The sequence below is a fragment of the Manihot esculenta genome, chromosome 10 (assembly GCF_001659605.2).
Source record: "Manihot esculenta cultivar AM560-2 chromosome 10, M.esculenta_v8, whole genome shotgun sequence".
Taxonomy (NCBI): domain Eukaryota; kingdom Viridiplantae; phylum Streptophyta; class Magnoliopsida; order Malpighiales; family Euphorbiaceae; genus Manihot; species Manihot esculenta.
Window position 1 is genome coordinate 12,382,983 of NC_035170.2, and position 21,751 is coordinate 12,404,733.

The 21,751-nt window shown below is 39.6% G+C and overlaps 3 protein-coding genes across 5 annotated transcripts; all 3 read left to right on the top strand.

Annotated features, from left to right (window-relative positions):
* The first annotated feature begins 1,188 nt into the window (after positions 1–1,188).
* Positions 1,189–7,751, top strand: LOC110625179 (sucrose-phosphatase 2). 3 transcript variants are annotated; one of them, XM_021770748.2, is made up of 10 exons: positions 1,189–1,432; positions 3,769–3,851; positions 3,932–4,231; positions 4,411–4,512; positions 4,673–4,867; positions 4,964–5,254; positions 5,855–6,041; positions 6,619–6,737; positions 7,169–7,273; positions 7,386–7,751. In XM_021770748.2, the coding sequence occupies exons 2-9, from the start codon at positions 3,792–3,794 to the stop codon at positions 7,259–7,261; spliced, it is 1,347 nt and encodes a 448-aa protein (XP_021626440.1). In that variant the 5' UTR covers positions 1,189–1,432; positions 3,769–3,791; the 3' UTR covers positions 7,262–7,273; positions 7,386–7,751. The 3 variants fall into 3 exon arrangements, with proteins under 3 accessions (XP_021626440.1, XP_021626439.1, XP_021626441.1); XM_021770747.2 differs by having other exon boundaries at positions 3,785–3,851; XM_021770749.2 differs by having other exon boundaries at positions 1,190–1,432; positions 3,785–3,851; positions 6,619–6,665.
* Positions 7,752–11,480: 3,729 nt separating this feature from the next.
* On the top strand, positions 11,481–13,184 carry LOC110624183. Its single transcript, XM_021769300.1, has 3 exons — positions 11,481–11,698; positions 12,146–12,443; positions 12,573–13,184. The coding sequence occupies exons 1-3, from the start codon at positions 11,481–11,483 to the stop codon at positions 13,182–13,184; spliced, it is 1,128 nt and encodes a 375-aa protein (XP_021624992.1).
* A 126-nt stretch (positions 13,185–13,310) lies between these two features.
* On the top strand, positions 13,311–15,407 carry LOC122724812. The gene is made up of 2 exons (XM_043960672.1): positions 13,311–13,477; positions 14,864–15,407. Exons 1-2 carry the CDS (start codon positions 13,311–13,313, stop codon positions 15,405–15,407), a joined length of 711 nt encoding a protein of 236 aa, XP_043816607.1.
* The last annotated feature ends 6,344 nt before the right edge of the window (positions 15,408–21,751 follow it).

Consider the following 21,751-nt stretch of genomic DNA (forward strand, 5'->3'; position numbering starts at 1 on the left):
TAGAACTTAAGAGTAGTTGTGTAAAAATTATTTACCTTTATCTCTGTGATTATTAGCTTTTATACTGTAAGAAGATGGAATTAATTATATTATTTTTTAGAGATCTGGCGGATTCCGGCTAATTGATTGGGGGTCCTATGATTATAAATATATTGGGATCTGCTGGATTGTATCTACTAACGGTAACTTTATGTAAAGACTCGGTTTATCCAGGAGAGGGCGAGTCTTAATGAAGGACCGAGTACTACGATGTTTGAGTTTTCCTTTCCATGAGTGGAATTGCGTATCGATTTTTCAAACTCTTGCCACGTGACCTTATTTTATGGTGACAACTCATGGTCTGCTTTGAGCGATTGTTGTATTACATCAATTATCCAAAATTTAAAGTATTGGATATAAATATGAAGTAACATAAACATTTGAATTTTCTTTATGCAACATATCTTTTAATAGCAATCTGCATGACATATGATATGTGAATTAAAAAAGTTTTGACCAAATTTAATTGAGACTAATGACTAAAATTGAAACAAATGTGAAAGAAATGATTTATATAAGATGAAAAATAAAATATTTTTTCTCTTTTATCTTAACATGAAAAATAAAAATAGGTCTAATATAGTTTGATTCAACGATTAAAAGCATTTATAATCTAAATTTGAGTCTTCATTCTTTATTCCTAACTAAAAAAATGAATAAAAAAAAGGAGATGATTTATTTCATTTTCTCCTTCATAATTTATCCAAACATAATATTTTGGTATTCTTTTTTAAGAATATACAATAAAGTAAAATTTACCAAATAGAAGTAAGTATTTTATATTTTAAAAAAAATATAATTTTTTTTATTATTTAAATTTTATTTAACAATATTAATAATTGTAATGGGTGTTAGGTGTTGTAATAGTGAATAACTATTCATGTAATAATTAAATATTATAAAAAAATCTTTTCATAAATTACTAGCTCAATTATTAAATAATATCAATTTAAATATTAATTATTATTTTAAAAATATTATAAAAAAATTTAAAATATTTAATGGGGAAAACATTCTCAAATTACTATTCAGTGGATTGAAAATAAAGATTTTTGAATGTTTTCATTAACTCCCGCAAACCTTTCTTTTTTTTTTTTTTTTTTTTTTTTTTAAAAAAATCTCAATATCTCCTAAAAGAATCTCTGGTTAGTTTAGAAAAACGACCTGCGAAAAAAAATAAAAAATTTGCATAAAATTAACTGCGAATCTGAGTCTAGATTGTGAGAAGTACAAGTAAAACAGAAGGAGAAGAAATTGGGGAGGACGATAGTTCAGCTTGCATCACTCACTCCACTCTCTTGCGTAGATACGAGAGTGCCACTTTTCGCTAACGCACAGCCTCAGCAATCTTCCATCTCTCATTTCAAGTGTTAAATACTGCTGTAGCTTGGAGGTTCGCGCTTTAGCTTTTGAATGCCAGAAACCCATCTAATTCTCTATAAGAAATTTTGATTTTTCCTACTTTGGTATTTTGGAACTGATAAAGCTTTTTCATGTGATAAATCTTTTTTGGGTATGTGCATAAATAAGAAAAATAGTAGCAGAGGCAGTGAAATGAACTAGACAAGTTCTGATGAAACAGAACATAGGTGTGAAGGTGTTGAAATTTGAGTAGATTGACATTTCCTTTAACGAATTTTTTAAAGTTATCTTTCCTAATATGGGCTAGAATGCGTGCTGGATTTGATGGTAAAGGATGGTGTAACCTTACTTAGATGTTTGAACTAAGTTTCAGTCAGACGTATTGATTTCTTTGGAGGGTCCATATGCAGGTTCTCACGAAATGCTAAACTGTTTGACTTTTTCTTCTTTAATTTAAATCTATATGATCATTCAGCTTATTTTTCAGATTTTCTGGTGTACTTATTTGTATTTATTGTCCCTGAATTATGCATATTGATGTTTCCAATTAAATTGCATCCTTTTAAAATTGGAGAAGACCTATTTTCTACTTTCGAATGAAACATTCACATTTGATAGTTTGAATTAAGCAATTTGATGGTTGATGTGAGCCTAAGATTTATGATCGTTCCATTTGTTATGGCTTGTACGGGAGAGAAGTTTACTTGAATCTGACTGTGTCCATGCACTGACATGCATCATGCAGGATTAAGTATCAACTGGTGTCTGTAGTAAATTCTCTAAGTTGAAATGTTTTCAGTAATCTGTTTCATGGAAGGAATCAACATATCTGAATTTTTGGGGTTTTTCCATCTTTCCAATTCTGGTGCCTTTTCCATGTTTTTGTTAGTAGGCTCTAATTCATATGATTCAGGTTATGGAATTTAATGGTTATTTAATCTGATAATTCCTTAGTGTGTTTATTTTTGCTAAATATAAATATATTATAAAATTTTGACTCCTGCAATTTCATAATATACTGGCCACTCTTATATTTTAGTGGTTTATTGTACTAGTTCTCTGTGATGTGATTATTTGCTGTAGATGGTTGGTGTGATAGATATATGGGCTTTTGATGATAGCAAAGGAATGACAATTTATAAGTAATGCAATACAAATCTTCTATGTTGTCATTTGAGTTGTAAGTGTATGTCTACAAAAGAAAATTAATTTTTAACTAGACAATATAGAGTTAAAGATCATTTTCTAGGGGTTCTGCATATAACTGGAAATCGTTAACTAAGACGCTAGTTTGTAAAGGCAATTTTATATGTAATTACACTGACTGATGTATGTTTAGTGATACTTTTTGGGGAGCAAATCAACTCTTCAATCTGCACCACTGCATTTCTTGGAATTTGTTGAAAAATATTACCTTGTGTGCTATATGTAACTGTGTATGCAACCCATTGACTTGCTGCATTGCAACTTGCTCTCTAAACTCATGCTTAGGAGGGGACATCATTTTATTAACGTATTTTTATTCATATTGTTTATTATCTAAATATTTGGATATTCTCATATAAGATTATCTTGTTAAGTTTGCCTCTTCTTTGAGTATATACAGTAACTAATTTTTCTTTTATCCCTTTAATAAGATTTCACTAACTCATTATTGCTGAATTTGGAGATAGATAAATTTTAATATTCAGCATGTCCAGCTGCTATTATAAAACTGTTTTCTCCCCTGATTGTCATTGTTTTACTGAAGAATAAACAACTAGACATTGTTTTATGCATGCATGCACACATTTACAGAATTGCTTGATATGAAACTTTAAAATGCCATAAATGAGACCTACACATAATTAGTGTGTTTATTGATTTTTCTAGTGGCCCCAAATACTAATCTTGTTTTATTCACCTGTTTCTTTTACCATTTTCAGTAAATATAATGTGATATGTAAGTTCAATTGCAATTGGAATTGTCTGGCTTTATTGATTTGGATTGTAATTGTGATCATGATTGTCCTCTCACTGATACCAATATCACTGTGGTTTAAGTTGGAAGTAGAATGTCAACTTGGTTTTGGGATGTTGCTTTGTTGACCTCCAACCACATCCAACCCAAGGATTGCTAACCTCATATACTCCAATGGAATTTTCCCCCTTATTTTCTACTGTCAAAGTAGATTTTGTTTATGTTGAAAAGATTGAGTCCGTTCTAACTGTCCAACTTCAAAATAAGAATCATGTATTTTAAACAAAAGGAATTGGTCTTAGGATTATGAAATGATTAAATCTTACAAATTAATACATTGAGGTACATGGGAGTGTTGTGATTTTAGACAGTTCAGGGGGTATTATTGAACTGTTATTGACTTTCAGATTTATGGATACACAGCGCGACAATGGATCGGCTTAGTGGTTCTGCATCTCTCATGATAGTGTCAGATCTTGATTTTACAATGGTAAGCTGTTGTCTGCTTTGTAGCAATGTACATTGTACCATACTCTGGTATTTTATTTGTGTGTTTTCTTGTAATTGCAGGTTGACCATCTTGATCAAGAGAACCTCTCTCTTCTTAGATTCAATGCTCTATGGGAAGCCTATTACCGACAAAATTCTCTGCTTGTTTTCTCTACTGGGAGGTCACCTACAATCTATAAACAGTTAAAGAATGAGAAGCCTTTGTTGACCCCTGATATAGCTATAATGTCTGTTGGAACTGAGATTATGTATGGTGAATCAATGATAAGAGATGATGACTGGGAAAAATATCTGAATCACAAGTGGAACAAGGAAATAGTCTTGGAGGAAACGGCCAAGTTTCCTGACCTTACTCCTCAGGTTTGTTGTATAGCTAATTGGCATCAATTGTTTGAAATCTTATTGAGCAGCGCAGTCTAGAGTATTGGATGCATGACTCTGGGCATTTGTATATAAAAGTATTTATGTGGAAAATCAACACAGCTGTACATGTATATGTGATAATGGCTATAGGATTTAATTTTAGTGGGCTACTGCAGGCAGAAACAGAGCAAAGACCGCACAAGGTAAGCTTTTTTGTGGAGACTATAAAAGCCTTGGAAATTATAAAGACTCTCAGAGAACTTCTAGAGAACCGTGGGGTGAGAAAGTACTCTCTTTTTCTCTTTTCCTTTTTCTTCTGAACCGAGACTCTGGACAGTTTCATCTTAAGTAGATATAGTGGCATGCTAAAGGCACGCAAAAAAATACTTCTAACATTATTTTTTCCTCCTCATTTGATCTTCATATGTTGTTGGCCAGCTTGATGTGAAAGTGATATACAGCAACGCAAAGGCTTTGGATATTTTACCCAAGCGTGCGGACAAAGGACAAGCTCTTTCATATCTGCTGAAAAAATTTATAGCTAATGGAAAAGTGCCTATCAGTACTCTTGTGTGTGGTGACTCTGGTAATGATGCTGAACTCTTCAGCATTCCTGAAGTATATGGTGTGATGGTCTGTATCTTCTTAAGCTTTTATTATTTGCTATATGCGATATGCCTATAATTTTGATGGTTCTCTGAACTAGTCACTTGAATTTTGAATATGTAGGTTAGCAATGCCCAGGAGGAATTATTACAGTGGCATGCAGGTAATGCAAAGAATAATTCTAAAATAATTCATGCAACAGAAAGATGTGCATCTGGGATCATACAAGCTATTGGAAGCTTTAGACTCGGTCCAAATGTTTCTCCAAGAGATATTAAGGACATCCAAACATGCAAAGGGGAAATTTTTGGTCCCACTCATGAAGTTGTGAAGTTTTATTTGTTTTATGAGAGATGGCGAAATGCAGAAGTTGAGAAATCCATTGAATATATGAAAATTTTGAGATTAGTACTTGTAAGTATGATCTGGATACCGTTTCTTCAAGAATAGAATTCAAAAACATTTAGATCTCTATAAGCATTGAGGATTTGAACCTGTGAAAGGACATATTTTATGAGTTAAAGGCATAAAAGAGTTGTTTGAACCAAAAAGAAAATGTGGATTGTGAAACAAGGCAAGACCTGATAGTTTTCTGCTAACAAAATGTATATTCTAGTTTGAGAAGAAGTGCAGGACCCATTTTGTATGGCTGATAGCAAATTTTAGGCAATTGTTTGTGAAGTTGATATCAAGTCTCCAATGGTGTAATCAATTTACACCCTCTTCAATCCTTGGCAATTAATATTAGAATCACGGTTTGCTACTTGTTCCTGGCTGTACATAAAATAAAAATTGATAGAGCATCCTATGAACTGCCTATTTTTTCTTGTCACTTGAAATGTAGAGGGCTTAAATATTTGTAAAGTTTGATGGTTTTTTTTTTTTTTTTTTTCTTTGGCTTTGACCTTTTCTCTGTAAGGTTTTTCCTCCCTGTACAAGTTGCCATTACAATTTTTTCTGGCTAAGGACAAATACATGCCTACATGCTTCCTCTCCTCTTTTCCATTTTTTCAGTTTCCATTGGGCACTTTTGTCCATCCCTCAGGAGTTGAGCAATCTGTTGAGCACTGCATAGAAGCAATGACAAGGTTGTATGGAGATAAGCAAGGAAAGCAATATCGGGTTTGGTTGGATCAAGTGTCTGCAGCACAAGTTGGTTCAGACACATGGCTTGTGAAGTTCTATAAGTGGGAGTTGTCAGGTGAGGTTATCATTGGGTCTCTTAAAGTTTTCCCTTTTCCCTACCCATATTTTTTTATTTATTTATTTACTTGTTATTTAGCCCGTCCAGATTATGTGAGCACTTGTCATTGTAGCTTTATTTCTGTTTAGGCTTGAATATACTTGCAAAACTTAGTAAGCATAATTATGATTATTAAATTGTCAAGAGTGGTATGCTATGAATACAAGTCATAGTCATTTGTATTGAAATAATGTTAACTGTAGTCAATTACATTGATGCTAACAAATAGGTTGCTCTTTCTACCACATAGTGAACTAACGTTACAAGCTTCATTCTATTGCTTGAATTTTCCACCTGGAATCCATTGGAATGCCGTTAGATTTGCAATTCTAACAAATGGGTTGCTCTTTCTAGATAAGTGGAATGCTGTGTTTTGGTAATCCAACTACTAAATATTTCATTTCCCTATACACAGTAGACAGTGGAGTTATTGTTAAACATTTTTCATCCCCACACGATGAATTGGCTCCTTAGACTTTTTCATTTCAAACTTTTCTAGTTTCTCTGATATTCAACTCTGGCTGAATTGTTATAGGGGCGGAGAGGCATTGCTGTTTGACTACCGCCTTGCTTAGCTCAAAGGTATATCTGGAAACAATTCTCTTCATTTTCGTGGTCATTTCCCTCCTTTATCTACCGCTGAATGGTGTCATGGTAACTACTTTCTTTGTTTTTGGAATCAAATAAATTGTAAATATAAAATTCATTTCTTTTTCAAATAAATTTCATAGAAAAATTCTGCTAGTAGCAAGTGATCAAGGAGCAGCTCAGTTAGTTTACCGTTAGTTTCCACTGTTAATTAGAAAGCGAGGGATAGTAATATTGCGGTTACAACTATCTCAGAAGGATAGTTATAGCTGTTAGAAGTATAAAAACAGATTCAGTAAAATCATCCATTCCGAGAATCCATATGAAGAATTATGTTCTTCTCTAATTCTCTCTAAATCTTCTCCTCCTGTTTCTTTTTCACTTGCAAATTGTATTATTTTGGTTCAAATACAAAAATATAAAGTTCAAAATGAATTGCTAACAACTCCAATATGTTAAGCATGTAATTATGTATTATGTACTGTGGGTTTGGGCAGGCCAAGGTACCGGATGGTTTCACATGGATGCACATGCATCAGACTTGGTTGGATGGTTCAGCACCAGAAAAGCAAACAACTTGGTTATTCTAGGTTTCCAATCAGGTCAGAATCTATTTGTTTTGACCCAGATATAAGTGTTTTTTTTTTCCTCCTAGGCGACAGAATACAGTCAATTAATTGGCCGATTTCGCTGCAAAATTTCTCAATGATGTAGATATTTGAAGGCCTGTCATTAATGGGCATGCATCAAGTGCAACTCTGCAAAAGTGGGAGAAGCAAGTGTCATTCGCTGGTCTTTATGTCCCCGAAGGATGTTGGCGATATTTTGTCTCCTCTGATTCTGCAGCCTTGTATATATAATTCGTCATTTCTCACTGGAGTTGCTTTCAAGGCTGTCAGATATCTAGTTTAAACTCTTTTACTTGAATTTATATTTTAATTAATCGTATGCAATAATCTTTTCTTTTTGATTTGCATGCATAATGCTCAAAAGGGAGAGAGTTCAAGGAAAGAAAAGGATGTAGTGATTTGAAATTGTTGGTATATTTAACTAGAGACGCTTACAATTTTTTTCTTAGTATTCCAATTTCTCCAAGTGCAACAAGTTTCAATTCCAACATTGAAGATTCTACCTTAAGCGATGGCATACTCGGAGAATTCATCTCCCCTCGAACATTTACTTACACTTCCTTTGCCTCTTTCTAAATAAAGGATGTGTAAATTACGTACTGTACTTTCATTTAGGAGTTATCATTTTATCGATTTGATTTAAAATTGAATTAAATAAATTAAAAAATTAAAATTTTAGTATTTATAAAAATAGAATTTGATTTAAAATTGAATTGAATAAATTAAAAAATTGAAATTTTAGTATTTATAAAAATTAAATTCAACTGATTTTGATTAAAAATCAAATTAAATCGAATTAATTTGATTCGATTTGATTCAATTCAATTTAATTGATTTGAACTTTTAATAAATTTTTATCTTTTACACTTTATTTTTAATATTTTAAAATTTAATTAGAATATTTTAATTTTAATATAATTTAATTTTTTTAATATAATTTTAATATACTATTATCACTTGTACAGTTTGATTTTTTTTAATTTTTTTATTAAAATTAAATCAAATTAAAATATTTAATATTTTTAAAATTAAAAATTAAATTAAATTAAAATAAATAAAAAATTAAATTAAAATTTTAAATTAATTTCAATTCCATTTCAAGTATTCAACCTACGTTTTACTTCCTTCACCTCTTTCTAAATTGGGGATGCAAAATTACTTACCCTTGGTTACTTTTATAGCCAACATACGTTAAATTCGCGTCTGACTAATTTTTGAAATTACAAAATCCAATTACAAAAGTAATTTGAGTCTAATCTGACGTGATTCACTACGAACTTGGCTGGACGCTACTATAGCATCCTATTCCTATCTACTCATTGTAGCATTCAAAAGTTGGACGCTACTAACCGGAAAGAAGCGTCCAACTAACTTTGTTTAAAAGAAAAGATTATTAATTTTTTTTTTCTTAAATTCAAATATTAAAATATTAATAAAAGTAATAGGGTAAACTGTAATTTAGTCCCTCTGGTTTAGTGAAATATAACGTTTCGTCCCTCTGTTTTAAAAAACCTTTAATTTAATCCTTCACATTTAAAAAAACTATAAAATAATCCCTACCGTCAAATTTTCAGTTAACCTTCTGTTTATTTTAATAAAAATGACAAAATTACCCTTAAGTAAAAAAACTCAATCAAATAGAATTCCCTCCATTTCCCCTCTTCCCCTCCTAAACCACATTTCTTCGTCAACCACACACAACCCAACAATCATAGTTTAAGTGGAAAAGAATGCTTCAAGAGTGGAGAAGAGGAAAAAACGAAAACCTGCAATTAGCAGCAATGGCGGCAAGTCCATCAGTGGAGAAACCCTCATATGATGAAAGCACCAAGACCTTGAAATTCTTAAAGGACTTAGCAATCAGCTCCAAAGTCTCATCCGTAACCACCATTCTCTTCAACCTGATCTCCTCCAGCCAAGGGTATGCGTTAGCCATGGCCTCGATCCACGGGTAAACATAACCACCCCAACCGTCCGGGACGAGATTGAAGTCCGCGAAGTGCGGCTTCCCTTTGAGCTCAACCGATCTCAGCTCCGGAAATCTCCTAATCACCATTGGCGGACTGACGGCGTAACAGTTCCCGACGAAAATCCTCCTTCGGCACCACCTCTCTACCTCGTACCAGGACTTGCATACCAACGATATTGCGTTCCGGTCCTTATCACTGTGAATGAAGGAGAAAACCCATTTCAACTTCAGGGTATTTAACAAACAATTCCTAGGATTAGTAGCCATCTCCAACACATTTGAGATTGTGAAAAACTCGAATGATTCTACACGTGTTAGGATAAGAGCTTCCAATGGGTTCTTCTTGCAGGTGGCTTTCACTCTCTTTCTCTTCGGACTATACATAAAATATTGAGCATTTCCTTTTCCATTTACTCAGCAGGTTGGCAATTGCAGGTGAAAACAGAGGAGCTACTGACAGCCGATAATGCAGGTGGCAGCAACTAGGGAGACGATGACCCATCAGTATTTGTAATGAAAATTCTTTGAAAGATGCAGAGAGAGTTCCAAGTCACTAACGGTTATGGCCCCAAACTAGCCCCACAAGTTATGAGGGTATAGGAGAACAATTCCTCGATAAATTTGCATGAATCTTTAGCTCAACCTTAATTAAGCAACACCACGCTAACCTGTAAACTTGCAAATTTAATAATGTTACATTTCAGGAGCACTGGACGACATTCATAGTGGAAAAAGATTTCAAGTTCATATCTGAAAATGGACTAAACGCTGTAAGAGGATCCATCACCTCCAAAGCCTTACGTAGGAGGAGGAGGAGGAGGAGGAGAAAGGATCGGGAAAAGAAGGAGAAAGAGAAGGAGGAGGAGAAAGGATCGGGAAAAGAAGGAGAAAGAGAAGGAGAAGAAGAAAAAGAAGAAGGAGGAGGAGGAGAAGGAAAGGAAGAAGACGATCGGGAAAAGAAGGAGAAAATGAGAAGAAAAGGGTAGTTTAGTCATTTTTATTAAAATAAACAGAAGGTTAACTGAAAATTTAACGGTAGGGATTATTTTACAGTTTTTTTAAATGTGAAGGATTAAATTAAAGGTTTTTTAAAACAGAGGGACGAAAGGTTATATTTCACTAAACCAGAGGGACTAAATTACAGTTTACCCAAAGTAATAAAGCAATTTTTTTGTAATTTAGAAATAATTTTTAATTTTATTTTTTATTAAATTTTTGATGACCTCTGAGTTCACCTCATCTCCGTCTAGGGCCAGACTCATGAAAATAGCCCATTGCTTAGAGATCCTCGAGCCATTCACGCCAGCTAGGTCCAGTCCACTAAGCCTCACGACCGGGTTTATCTGGCTCTCTCCACCAGGCCGGCCTCATCTTCCCTGCACCTTGGGCCGATCCCATTTAGGCCCTGCTTTGTCCCTACTCACCGGTCCAGCCCAGAACCTGAAAGAGGATCCATCCATCCATCTTACAGACCCGCCTACCCGCACCCTGAGAGAATCAGAGGCCGTTACGCATGGGGCAGAGATTTGATTCCCTCGTACGTCCATATCTGCGTGGCAGGGACAGGTGGACTACTGATACTCGTTCTATTGGCACGTCGCTAGCAGACAAAAGGAAACCTATAAAAGGAGAAATACTCTCTTCTAGGTTCAAGCTTTTTCTAAGTTTTACAGAGCCCATTGTAAAAACCCTATTTCTCTAGATCTCAGATAATCAATTGGCGCCGTCTGTGGGAACAAAGGAGATCTTTTATCACCGGAGTTCCATTCTTAACAAAACCCACTGAGATCCACGATGGCTAATCACAATGAAAACAACCTTAACATCCCAAATGACCTGAGCTCTGCCCAAGAGGGGCAGCAGTTCTCCTTTTCTAGCCCTACAACACTAAACAACCAAACACCCATTCCCCTCAATCCCTCGCCAAGCTTGGCAGGGAATGCTCCCATCACTACCTTATCCAATCAAGACCTTCAAACCATGGCCCTTCAACTACAGAACACCGCCCACTGGTTGGGGCAGATAATGCAACAAAGGGGCCTCAACACCCCAATGAGTACACTCCTAGTGGTAGAAGAACCCTAGACTAATGAGCCCCAACCTGCTCCTGATCGCTTTCAAACCAGCAGCAGCGGTGCCGGGGAAGGAGAGAGAAGAGCCGGAGAAGAGGAAGAGCCGGAGGCCCGAGTCCATGGAAGGAGGGTGAGAGAGATGATAGAAAATGATGATGCCGACAACTATTCCGCCGGGACAACCGGGTGGATCAGAAGCGAAGCAGAAGAGGAAGAATATCGCGCAGAGAAGAAGCCCAAGCAGGAAGATGAGGATGTGGACCAGAAGCTACAGAAGTTGAGAGTGCAGCTTTTGGCCGAGCTGGGAAAGAAAGATCAAAGCCAAACCTTCCTGCCCACTTCTTCACCTTTCTCGAAGTGGGTCCAGCAAGAGACTGTCCCTAAGAAGTTTATGATGCCGTCAATGGCAGCTTACGACGGAGCGGGTAACCCGAGGGAGCACGTCATGAACTACAAGACCTTCATGGAACTACAAACCTTATCGGATGCCTTAATGTGTAAGGTATTCCCAACAACGCTCTCGGGGCCAGCGCGAGCGTGGTTCAATAGCCTGGAGACCGGAAGCATTGGAAGTTTTGGGGATCTGGCCACTCGCTTCATTAGCCGGTTCATCACCGGGGTGCCAGCGGATAGGAAGACGAGTTATCTGGAAACAGTAAGGCAAAGACGGGAGGAATCGCTTAGAGAGTACGTAGCTCATTTCAATACAGAAGCCCTGCAGATTTCCGAGCTCGATGAAGGAAGGGCGGTGGAGGCCATGCAGAAGGGGACGACCTCTGCCGAGTTTTTCGGTTCATTAAGCAGGAAGCCACCGACTTCACTGGCCGAGCTAATGAAGAGGGCTGAGAAGTATATAAGACAGGATGATGCTCTGGTGACAAGCCGATTCGCCAAAGGAGCGCCAAGCAAGGAGAAAGCCCCGGAGGAAAGAAGGCCGGAGAAGCATGAAAAGAAACATGGCAAAAGATCTGAGCCTTACAGACAGCCTTGGGAGCGAAAGGACCAAAGACCTTTTCCCCTTCGGTCCTCAGAACAAAGGCCACTCCCTTCATGGGTTCCGGAGAAGCCGACCCCACTTAATGCCTCTAGAGCTGAAGTGCTCGTAGCTGTCCAAGACAAAGAATTCTTGCAATGGCCCAAGCCCCTGAAAGCGGAAGCCGACCAGTGAAATCCTGACAAATATTGTCAGTTCCACTGAACTCATGGTCATGACACCAACAACTGTTTCCAGTTGATTGCAGAAATTGAGAGGTTGATAAAGAGAGGGCACCTAAAGAACTTTGTAAAGAAACCGGAAGGACAGAGACCTCAACCCAATCCGGCAGCCCAAATGCCGAGAAGAACAGGAGCTAACACTGTGAATGACGGGTCCAGTGGAACTATCAACATGATCGTAGGAGGCACGGGAGGTCGGATGAGCCGAAGGGGGAAAAAGAGGAGCAGAGAAGGAGAAACTAGCAGTGCTGAGGTCATGCAAATCGTTGAACACTCTTCAACAACCATCACTTTCTCCTCGGAGGACGCTCAGGGCGTTCAGATGCCTCACGATGACACCCTTGTTATTGAAGCTGTTATTCACAACTACCGGGTAAAGAAAATCTTGGTGGATGATGGAAGCAAGGTAAACCTGTTGCCTTATCGAGTCTTCCAGCAGATGGGAATTCCTGAAGAGCAACTGGTTCGGGATCAAGCCCCAATTAAAGGGATTGGAGGGGCACCGGTGACAGTAGAAGGGAAAGTAAAACTAGCCCTTACTTTGGGAGAAGCTTCGAGGGCTCGCACCCATTATGCGGTGTTCTTGGTGGCTAAACTCCCCCTGAGTTATAACGCGATTCTGGGATGACCTGTGCTGTTCGACTTTGAGGCTGTCACCAGTATCAGATATCTGGCGATGAAGTTCCCAACAGAAGCAGGAGTAGGGATAGTTTAGGGAAGCCAAGAAGAAGCAAGGGCAGTATACCTGGCTACGATGGCAGAGCCGAGCACAACAGAGGAAGGGCTGGACTCGAAAATCTTAGAGGTCAGGGATGAAAAAACGGAGGCTAGGACAGAGCCAGTAGGAGAACTGGAGACTTTTCCATTATCAGAAGTGGAAACAGATAAGGTCTTTAGTCTCAACGCCGGCCTAACAAAAGAGTAGAAAACCGAGGTCATGACTCTGGTCCGAAGTCACGCACCAAGCTTCGCCTGGAAGCCTTCCGACATGCCAGGAATTGATCCCGAAGTAATGACACATAAGTTGAATGTCCTCCCCGAATCCAAACCAGTAAAGCAGAAGAAGAGGGTGGTAGGAAGGGAAAAGCAACAGGCTACAAGGGAGGAAGTACAGAAGTTAGAAGAGGCAGGCTTCATTAGGGAAGTCATGTACCCACAGTGGTTAGCTAATCCTGTATTAGTCAAAAAAGCCAATGGCAAATATAGGATGTGCATAGATTTCACTGACTTGAATCAGGCTTGCCCTAAAGATTGTTACCCCATCCCTGATATTAATAAAATGGTCGATTCTATGGCCGATTTTGATTATATGTCATCTTTGGACGCAATGTCTGGTTATCATCAAATCCCAATGGATAGGACGGATGAAGAAAAAACCTCATTCATAACAGAAAATGGGACTTATTGCTATAGAGCCATGCCTTTCGGATTGAAAAACGCCGGGGCGACTTACCAAAGACTGATGAACAAAATCTTCAAAGAACAGATCGGCAGAAACGTAGAAGTTTATGTAGACGATATGGTGGTCAAGAGCCTAACTTTCCAACAGCACGTGGCAGATTTGAAGGAGGTATTTGGAGTATTAGATCAGTATAGAATGAAGCTGAATCCAGCAAAGTGCGCTTTCTTCATCAGACGAGGAAAATTCCTGGGATACATGGTGAGCGGGAAAGGCATCGAACCCAATCCGGAGAAGGTAGAAGCCATACTAAATATGTCAGAGCCGACCTGTGTAAGGGACGTCCAAAAACTGACCGGGAGAGTAGTGGCACTCAATCGATTCATGTCACGGTCAGCAGAAAAGTGTTTACAGTTCTTCAGAAAGTTGAGAAAAGTGCCAAACTTTGAATGGACAGAAGACTGTCGTGAAGCCTTCAAAGAACTCAAAAGTTATCTCAGCTCGCCCCACGTGCTTAGTAGTCCCGTAGAAGGTGAAGAACTTCTGATATACCTGGCAGCCTCTGAACAAGCAGTCAGCGCCGTATTGGTAAGGGTGGAAGAAGGGGAGCAGAAGCATGTTTTCTACGTCAGCAAGGTGCTTAAGGATGCCGAGGTCAGATACTTGAATATTGAGAAAATAGCGTATGCTCTATTGCTGGCAGTCCGGAAGTTCAGGGTTTACTTGGAAAGCCACCAAGGAGTGGTGATGACGGATCAACCATTGAAGAAGATTCTGCATAGACCAGAGACCTTAGGTCGGATGCTCGCATGGTCCCTCGAGATCAGCCCTTACTGCCTAGAGTACCGACCTCGAACAGCTATAAAATCTCAAGCCCTTGCCGATTTCATAGCAGAATGCACGTTCAGTAAGGAACAAGGGGAACCATCTTCAGAAGCATCGAGGAAGGAGAGGAAGGAAGAACTCTTCCAAAAGTTCAACTGGAAGTTATATGTGGATGGGGCTTCAGGCGCCGGAAGCAACGGTGCAGGAATAATGCTTAAGGGGCCTGAAGAATTTAAGGTTTGCTACGCCCTGCGCTTAGGATTCCAAGCTTCCAATAATGTGGCGGAGTATGAAGCCCTAATATACAGAATGATGGTGGCAATGGAAGTAGGGGTAACCGACCTCGAAGTAAATAGCGACTCACAACTGGTGATCAATCAGATTACTGGGGCATATCAGGCCAGGGATCCAACCATGCAGAGTTATCTGGCAAAAGTAAAAGCAATAGAGGCCGAGTTCATAGATCAGGGAGTTACCATCAAATTCCAAAGAATACCACGAGAAGAAAATGAGGAAGCAGACCTGCTTAGCCGGTTGTCTAAAGAAGAACTAGAACAGCTTCCCGACGAGGTGTACATACAACACGTCCTTACGCCCGCTTTCAATAAAACAAGCACGGTGCTATAGGTGGAACAAAGCCCAACTTGGATGACCCCATACCTAGAATACCTAGAGAAGGGAAAGCTCCCCAAGGATAACGATGAGGCCAGAAAGATAGCAACTCGTGCCGCCAACTATCAAGCAGTAAGGGGGACCTTGTACAGAAAAGGGAAGTCCAGCCCATGGCTCCGATGTGTGAGCTCGGAGGAGGCTATAAGGGTGATGGAAGAAATACACAGGGGAATATGTGGAGCTCACGAAGGGGCAGGGACATTAGCCAACAAAATATTCAGACAAGGGTACTATTGGCCCACTGTCAAAAGGGAAGCAGAAGAGTTCGTCAGAAGGTGTGATGTATGCCAAAGATTTGCTAATGCCATCAGAGTCCCAGCCACTCCTCAAGCTAGCATATCCAGCCCATGGCCATTCTCACAATGGGGAATAGATATCCTGGGACCCTTCTCCAAGACCACGGGGCAGAGGAAGTTCGTGGTAGTGGCCGTAGAATACTTCTCAAAATGGCCAGAGGCAGAAGCAATAGCCACGATCACAGCTCGCAAGATGATAGACTTTGTATGGGGAAACATCATCTGCAGATTTGGCATCTTTTAAGATCCTCACCGGCCGTTTTTATTTTGTTTTCTCGGGAGTTCAAGGGGATCCCGGTCTTCTTTGTTTTCCCGGGAGTTCTAGGGGATCCCGGTCTTCGTGCTCCGGGAGGTCTTTTAAGATCCTCACCAGCCGTTTTTGTTCCGGGGAGACCTTGTGATCCCGCCGACCTTCTTTGCTCCCTTAGGAGGTCTTGCGCAAGGTTCAGGCTCATTGGCCTTACTGTCGCTTCGTCATCTCAGCTGGTTTTGTGCCTAACTGAGGTCTTAGGTAAGATTCAGGCTCATTGGCCTTACTGTCGCTTCGTCATCTCAGCTGGTTTTGTGCCTAACTGAGGTCTTGTTCATTTTTCTGAATTTTTCTGCAAAATAAGAGTTTGCACAAAGCGCATATAACGAGAATGCTCGTTATTAATTCAATAAAATTCATCAATAAATAATATGTCGCACATGTCACTTAACTTTATGTTTCAATAAAATATTATGCTGGAACACATAAAGTATTGTAAAAGGTTTAAGTATTATTTACACTTTATAATTCTGTAATCAATAATGACTGCAGAACGATAAATACGGTGAAAGTAAAGTAGAAGATTCTTGATTTTAAAGTTTGTCTGATCGTGACGACGAATAGTAATTAATTATTTGCAGGAGGAGTAGATTGTGGGTAAGCTAATTTTAGAAAATCATTTACAATGGCATTGTTGTAATATTTATAAAGGATTTGGGTACTTACCTCCTGGTGATCAAGAGCCACGTCGACCATTTTTGCATGGATTGTGTGGGCGCGTCACTTTACTCCGATCCCACCAAACTCAATCTTGAAAAATTGATAATTTTGGTGTTTGGCCGACCTGCTGTAGTCCGAGCTCCTCCCTCGTGTTTTTCTGCAGTTTTCCATCGACTTTTATCTCAAGTTCTTCCACCGATCTATTTTTCATCATTTGTTGTGCGGTCCTACCTCGTCTATTTGTTGTTCAGAGCTGTCTAGTTTATCCAACCTGCTTTATTTTTCCTCGTGAGTCTCCTTTCTCTCTCCTCCCAACAGATAGGCGAAGCTAGGAGCTTTCTATGATCTTGCCCAGAAGTTTGCCTGTAAACTAGTTAAGCTAGATTTTTGAGTGACTTTGTACTAAGATTCACTTAAAACTACCAGATAATATAGAAGGAAACTGTGTTATTCTGCTAAAATTATCTTAATCTCACTACAAAGAGGAACCATTTATGCATGAACTGTGATCCTTAAAAAATTAAAAAAAAAAAAAAGCATTGTGCAATTAATATATGCTTGTATGCTATTGGAGGATAATCAATAAAAGTTTTTCTATAATGTCAGTCCAAAACCGAAATATGATGCCCATTTGGCAAATGAACGAGGTGGCAGTATATAAGTGCATGCTTGCAAGGTGTCAAATCCAAATCAATAATTGGAGGTTCCATGCGAAAGCTTAAAACTTATAATTAAACGAGCAAAAGCGCATTGAATGGAAAAGAACCAAACCCAAAAATATTTCTCTGCAGAACACTAATTCCAGAAGCCAAAACCCAGGAAGAAAGGTAACGCTTCAAACACGATCCGACCTCCATCACAGATCTAAGCTCGAGCACGGATCCGACCTCAACGAGTACGCTGTGGTTGTCGGATTTGCCGAGCTCCTTTCAATCCTGCTACTCCAACCGATCGACCAATCTATTTCCCCAAATTCACTCAATTCGGCTGACTTGTTAATTCGAATCTTGAGGACAGTCCGGCCATCCGACCCGGAATGCGAGACCGACTTCAAACATAACTTCGACCTCAAGCATACGTCTATCCGACCTCACGCGTTCAATCTCGAGCATGAGTCTGTCGACTACTAAGCGCGAGCTGATTTATTCATGTGGTTCAATGTCTAGCCGGGTTCGTGATGTTTATTGGAAATCTCTTGTTGGTTTGCCAAAATTGCTCTTTCCAAATTTGCTTTTCCTCCGACCTGCTGAGCGTGGTCTGCTGGAGCCTTCCCACTCAAAAACTGATGTCAAATCAAAATTCTCAGACAAATTTCCCCACTCAGACACCGTTGATGTGTTGAGCTCACATTCTGTTTGGTTTTCTCAAACTGTATTAGTAAGAGTTCCCTTGGAGACTCAGGTTCACTCTCTGAACTTAAGCCAAATGGACCGAGCTCAATCCCCAGCATATCAAGAAATTCATCTGCCACAGACTCAAATGCTTCAATTTCCAAATTTGCCACATTACTCAAGGCAGATTCTAATTCTTTCATCACAGACTCTTTTGAGCATATCTCATCCTCCTTAAAACTGCAATCATGCACCATGAGCTCATCTTTGATGCTGTCATTTCTGCATCATGGGGATGAAGCCTACCACCCTCTTCAGAACTTGAATGAAAACTCTCATCAATTTTGTCTTCTAGTAAAGAAACATTATCAGTGTAACGACCCGAAAATCGGACCGCTACCGGCGCTAGGATCCAGATCGGCTTAAGGCCGCCGGGACTCGTAGCAAGCCTGACATATAACCTGTAAACCTGCATAATCCCATACATGATCAACAACATGCATAAAAATTTAAAACTTTTCCTTCAAATATCCAACTCAACCTGAACATACATGTACATAGTCATGATCATAATCGTGATCCCTCTGTGGGATCTCATCAATGCCCCAGCGGGCGATACAACATGAGATGAGTTGGCTTTCATGAACATTATAAAACATTTTGATCATGTAATAAAATGGATACCTCATACACAATGTCAAGCACGATATCTAATCCTCAATATCATTACATGACTGAAACTATACTTTTACATAACATTAAAACATTATTCATGTCCACACTATCTATTACATACACCAGACTTCATTACTCTTGTAAACCTCCTGGTCTACCCTGTACCTGCAACCCTGGGGAAAAGGGGAGAGGGGTGAGCTACTAGAGCCCAGTGAGCAGAATAATAAAAACATTTAAATCATATGGATCATGGAATGCATCACATCACAGCTAATCACATCAAGGATGAACTTGTCACCAATAGCCCTCTACATGGTCCAACTGTGCCAGAACGTAGAATGGGTCCTGGTCTTTCTCTTACATAGTGCCAGCGAACGTAGAATGGGTCCCACTGGTCTTACTTTCCGTACCGTACATATCACATCGTCATATCATAGATCAAGGGCTATGGATCATCCAACATTCATCCACATCAACATAAAAATATACAATGCAACATATTCGTGAATTCTAATGCAAGCAACCTAATTCATCACATGGCATTCATGATGCGTGAAACATGCTAAAAAGTTCATTCTCTGCTTTAAAACATAATAAGTTATTCCACTCACCTCTGGATAGCTCTGATCAGACACTGGGGCAACAGACTCACTGCTGGGGTCCTCGGTTCCTCGGGTCCGAACCTACACAGGTGGACTCAAATGAGGGACCAAACATACATGAACATAACTCTAAACTATCCCCCAAAAACCCCCTAAAACATCATGGAATAATCATAGAAAAACATGCAAGAAAGGGCTGGACAGGGCACTTTCGGCGGCAGGTTCGGCGGCCGAAAGTCCCTCCAGAGCCGAAAGTCAGGCAGGTTCGGCGGCACCTTCGGCGGCCGAAACTCCCAGACAGAGGCGAAACTCATGCATGTTCGGCGGCACCTTCGGCGGCCGAAAGTCCCAGACAGAGACGAAAGTCTCTTTTCAGGGGCAACTTCGGCAGCCGAAAGGCCTGCCTCCCCAGCCATGTTCGGCGGCCGAAAGTTCCTTCGGCTGCCGAACCTGGTTTCTGCCAAAGGGCAGAAACTTGGCTCCCTTATGCATTTATGCCTCCAAAATCATCCAATCATGCATAAACCTATTCTACAACAATCCCAAGCATTCACAAGCAAACATACAAGCTCCTAGGGGCATCAAACCAACAAAAACCCCAACTACAACACACAAGCAACTCACATTGCTCAAAAACACATATAAAACCCATAAACCTAACTATGAACTAAACATGCATTCTACCCCCATGAACTTCATAAAACTTACTTAAAACATAACATAAGCTAGAGATCGACTCTTACCTTTTGAAGATCGAGAGTAGAGGCGACCAAACTTGGAGTTGGAAGAGATTCGAGTTCTTGAACCTCAAAGCTCCAAAACTTTGCTCAAAAGCTCAAATCTTCAAAACGAAGTTAAAACAAGTGAAAAACTTGAAAGATCTAGAGGAAAAACATCAAAGATCGGAGAGGGGCGGCGGAAAGCTCACCTTGGCCGAAAATGGGGAAAAACTCGCCCGTTTTCGGCTAAGGGACCCTTTTATAATGGCTGGCCAGGCCACGTTCGGGGGCCGAATGTGCCTCCGCATGCATGCCATGTTCGGCGGCCGAACTTGAGGTTCGACAGCCGAACCTGGACTTCCCTCACTTGTGCTTTCGGGGGCCTAAAGGCGCTCCCGAAGGCATGCATGTTCGGCGGCCGAACTTGAGGTTCAGCGGCCGAACTTGAGTTTTCCTCCAAGGTTGTTTTTATGCAAAAACTCATTTCCATTTTACTTAAAACCATGAAATACCTTAAAACATCTTATAAAAACATGATTCTACCCTACTAGAGGCTTCCGACATCCGAGTTTCCACCGGACGGTAGGAATTCCGATACCGGAGTCTAGCCGGGTATTACAATCAGCCTTATCAGCAACTTCCACTGGTTTCTCCATTTGCCAACTGTGTGGTGTTGGCTCCATCATGTCCGCCCATCTGCATTGATAGACGGCGTCATGCCGACCTCGCTTGTTGGAGTTCGGCCAGGCTAGCAATCTTCTTTATTAGCAACTTCTTCACTAGGTTGACACATCTTTGATAGCTAGAGCTTTTTCCAACCTTGCTACCCGACCCACCGACCTCTCGGTACTCCGATCTACGAACTCTGTCCATCTAACCTTTACAATATATGTACTGTCGACCTCACAATTTCAATAAATATATACATCATTTTTTTTTTAAGAAAAGATTAAAATTCTATACTCATAAATAAGTATTTTGATCTGAAGTTTCACCTCGTCAGATCTTCAAAGAAAAAGTTAGTAGTAATAAAATTTAATAAATGTTAAAATAAACAACGAGGGCAGGAAAATGAAGATTAAAAGACTGTCAAGATATTCTTGAACCAGCTGGGCCTTTCTTTTCAGCTAGGCTATTCAACTGGGTTATTATAAATCTCCAGCTTTCTTTTCGCATAAGCTTTCATACCTCCATGTGGATCTCAATGGGTGGATTTAGGAACTCCGATGACGAAAAGATCTCCTTCGTTCCCACAGACGGCGCCATTTGATAACTCTAAATCTCCTTGGACTCCATATCCGATAGATCTGGTTCTCCCTCGTCCCCTGTTATATGGATTTGATTTCTTTTTGGACTACAGCGGATGGGTCTGTCAAATGGGTCTCTCCATGTCCTCTTTGAGGAAAGGACCTGCAAAATAAGGGAAAAGGGGGTCAGGAGCCCACCGGGGATGCCCCGGTGGAGGCTCTGTGACGCTCAAGTCAGATTTACGAGCTAGAGTAGTGTGGATAAGCCAGAGTTGTAGAGAGAAAATAAAAATGGAGTTAAGGAAGAAGGAGCAGGAGAGAGAGTGTATGCCCCTTGAAGGAGAAGACCCTCCAGTATATAGTGCTTTTTGTCCTATTCACTCAGGCCCGTACGTACGGTTGTGTCAGGTACCTGCTCCATGCGTAACGGCCATTTAATGCTCTCCAGAGCTCATGCGA

Excerpts from the sequence above, each read along its gene's own strand:
- LOC110625179 (XM_021770748.2), top strand. The coding sequence starts at position 3,792 with ATGGATCGGCTTAGTGGTTCTGCATCTCTCATGATAGTGTCAGATCTT. Across the intron at positions 3,852-3,931 it reads CAGATCTTGATTTTACAATG|GTTGACCATCTTGATCAAGA; the intron begins GTAAGCTGTTGT and ends TTGTAATTGCAG. Across the intron at positions 5,255-5,854 it reads AAATTTTGAGATTAGTACTT|TTTCCATTGGGCACTTTTGT; the intron begins GTAAGTATGATC and ends CCATTTTTTCAG.
- LOC110624183 (XM_021769300.1), top strand. The coding sequence starts at position 11,481 with ATGATAGAAAATGATGATGCCGACAACTATTCCGCCGGGACAACCGGG. Across the intron at positions 11,699-12,145 it reads ACTTCTTCACCTTTCTCGAA|GAAGCCACCGACTTCACTGG; the intron begins GTGGGTCCAGCA and ends TTCATTAAGCAG. Across the intron at positions 12,444-12,572 it reads CCTCTAGAGCTGAAGTGCTC|TTGATTGCAGAAATTGAGAG; the intron begins GTAGCTGTCCAA and ends AACTGTTTCCAG.
- LOC122724812 (XM_043960672.1), top strand. The coding sequence starts at position 13,311 with ATGGCAGAGCCGAGCACAACAGAGGAAGGGCTGGACTCGAAAATCTTA. Across the intron at positions 13,478-14,863 it reads AACGCCGGCCTAACAAAAGA|TAAGGAACAAGGGGAACCAT; the intron begins GTAGAAAACCGA and ends ATGCACGTTCAG.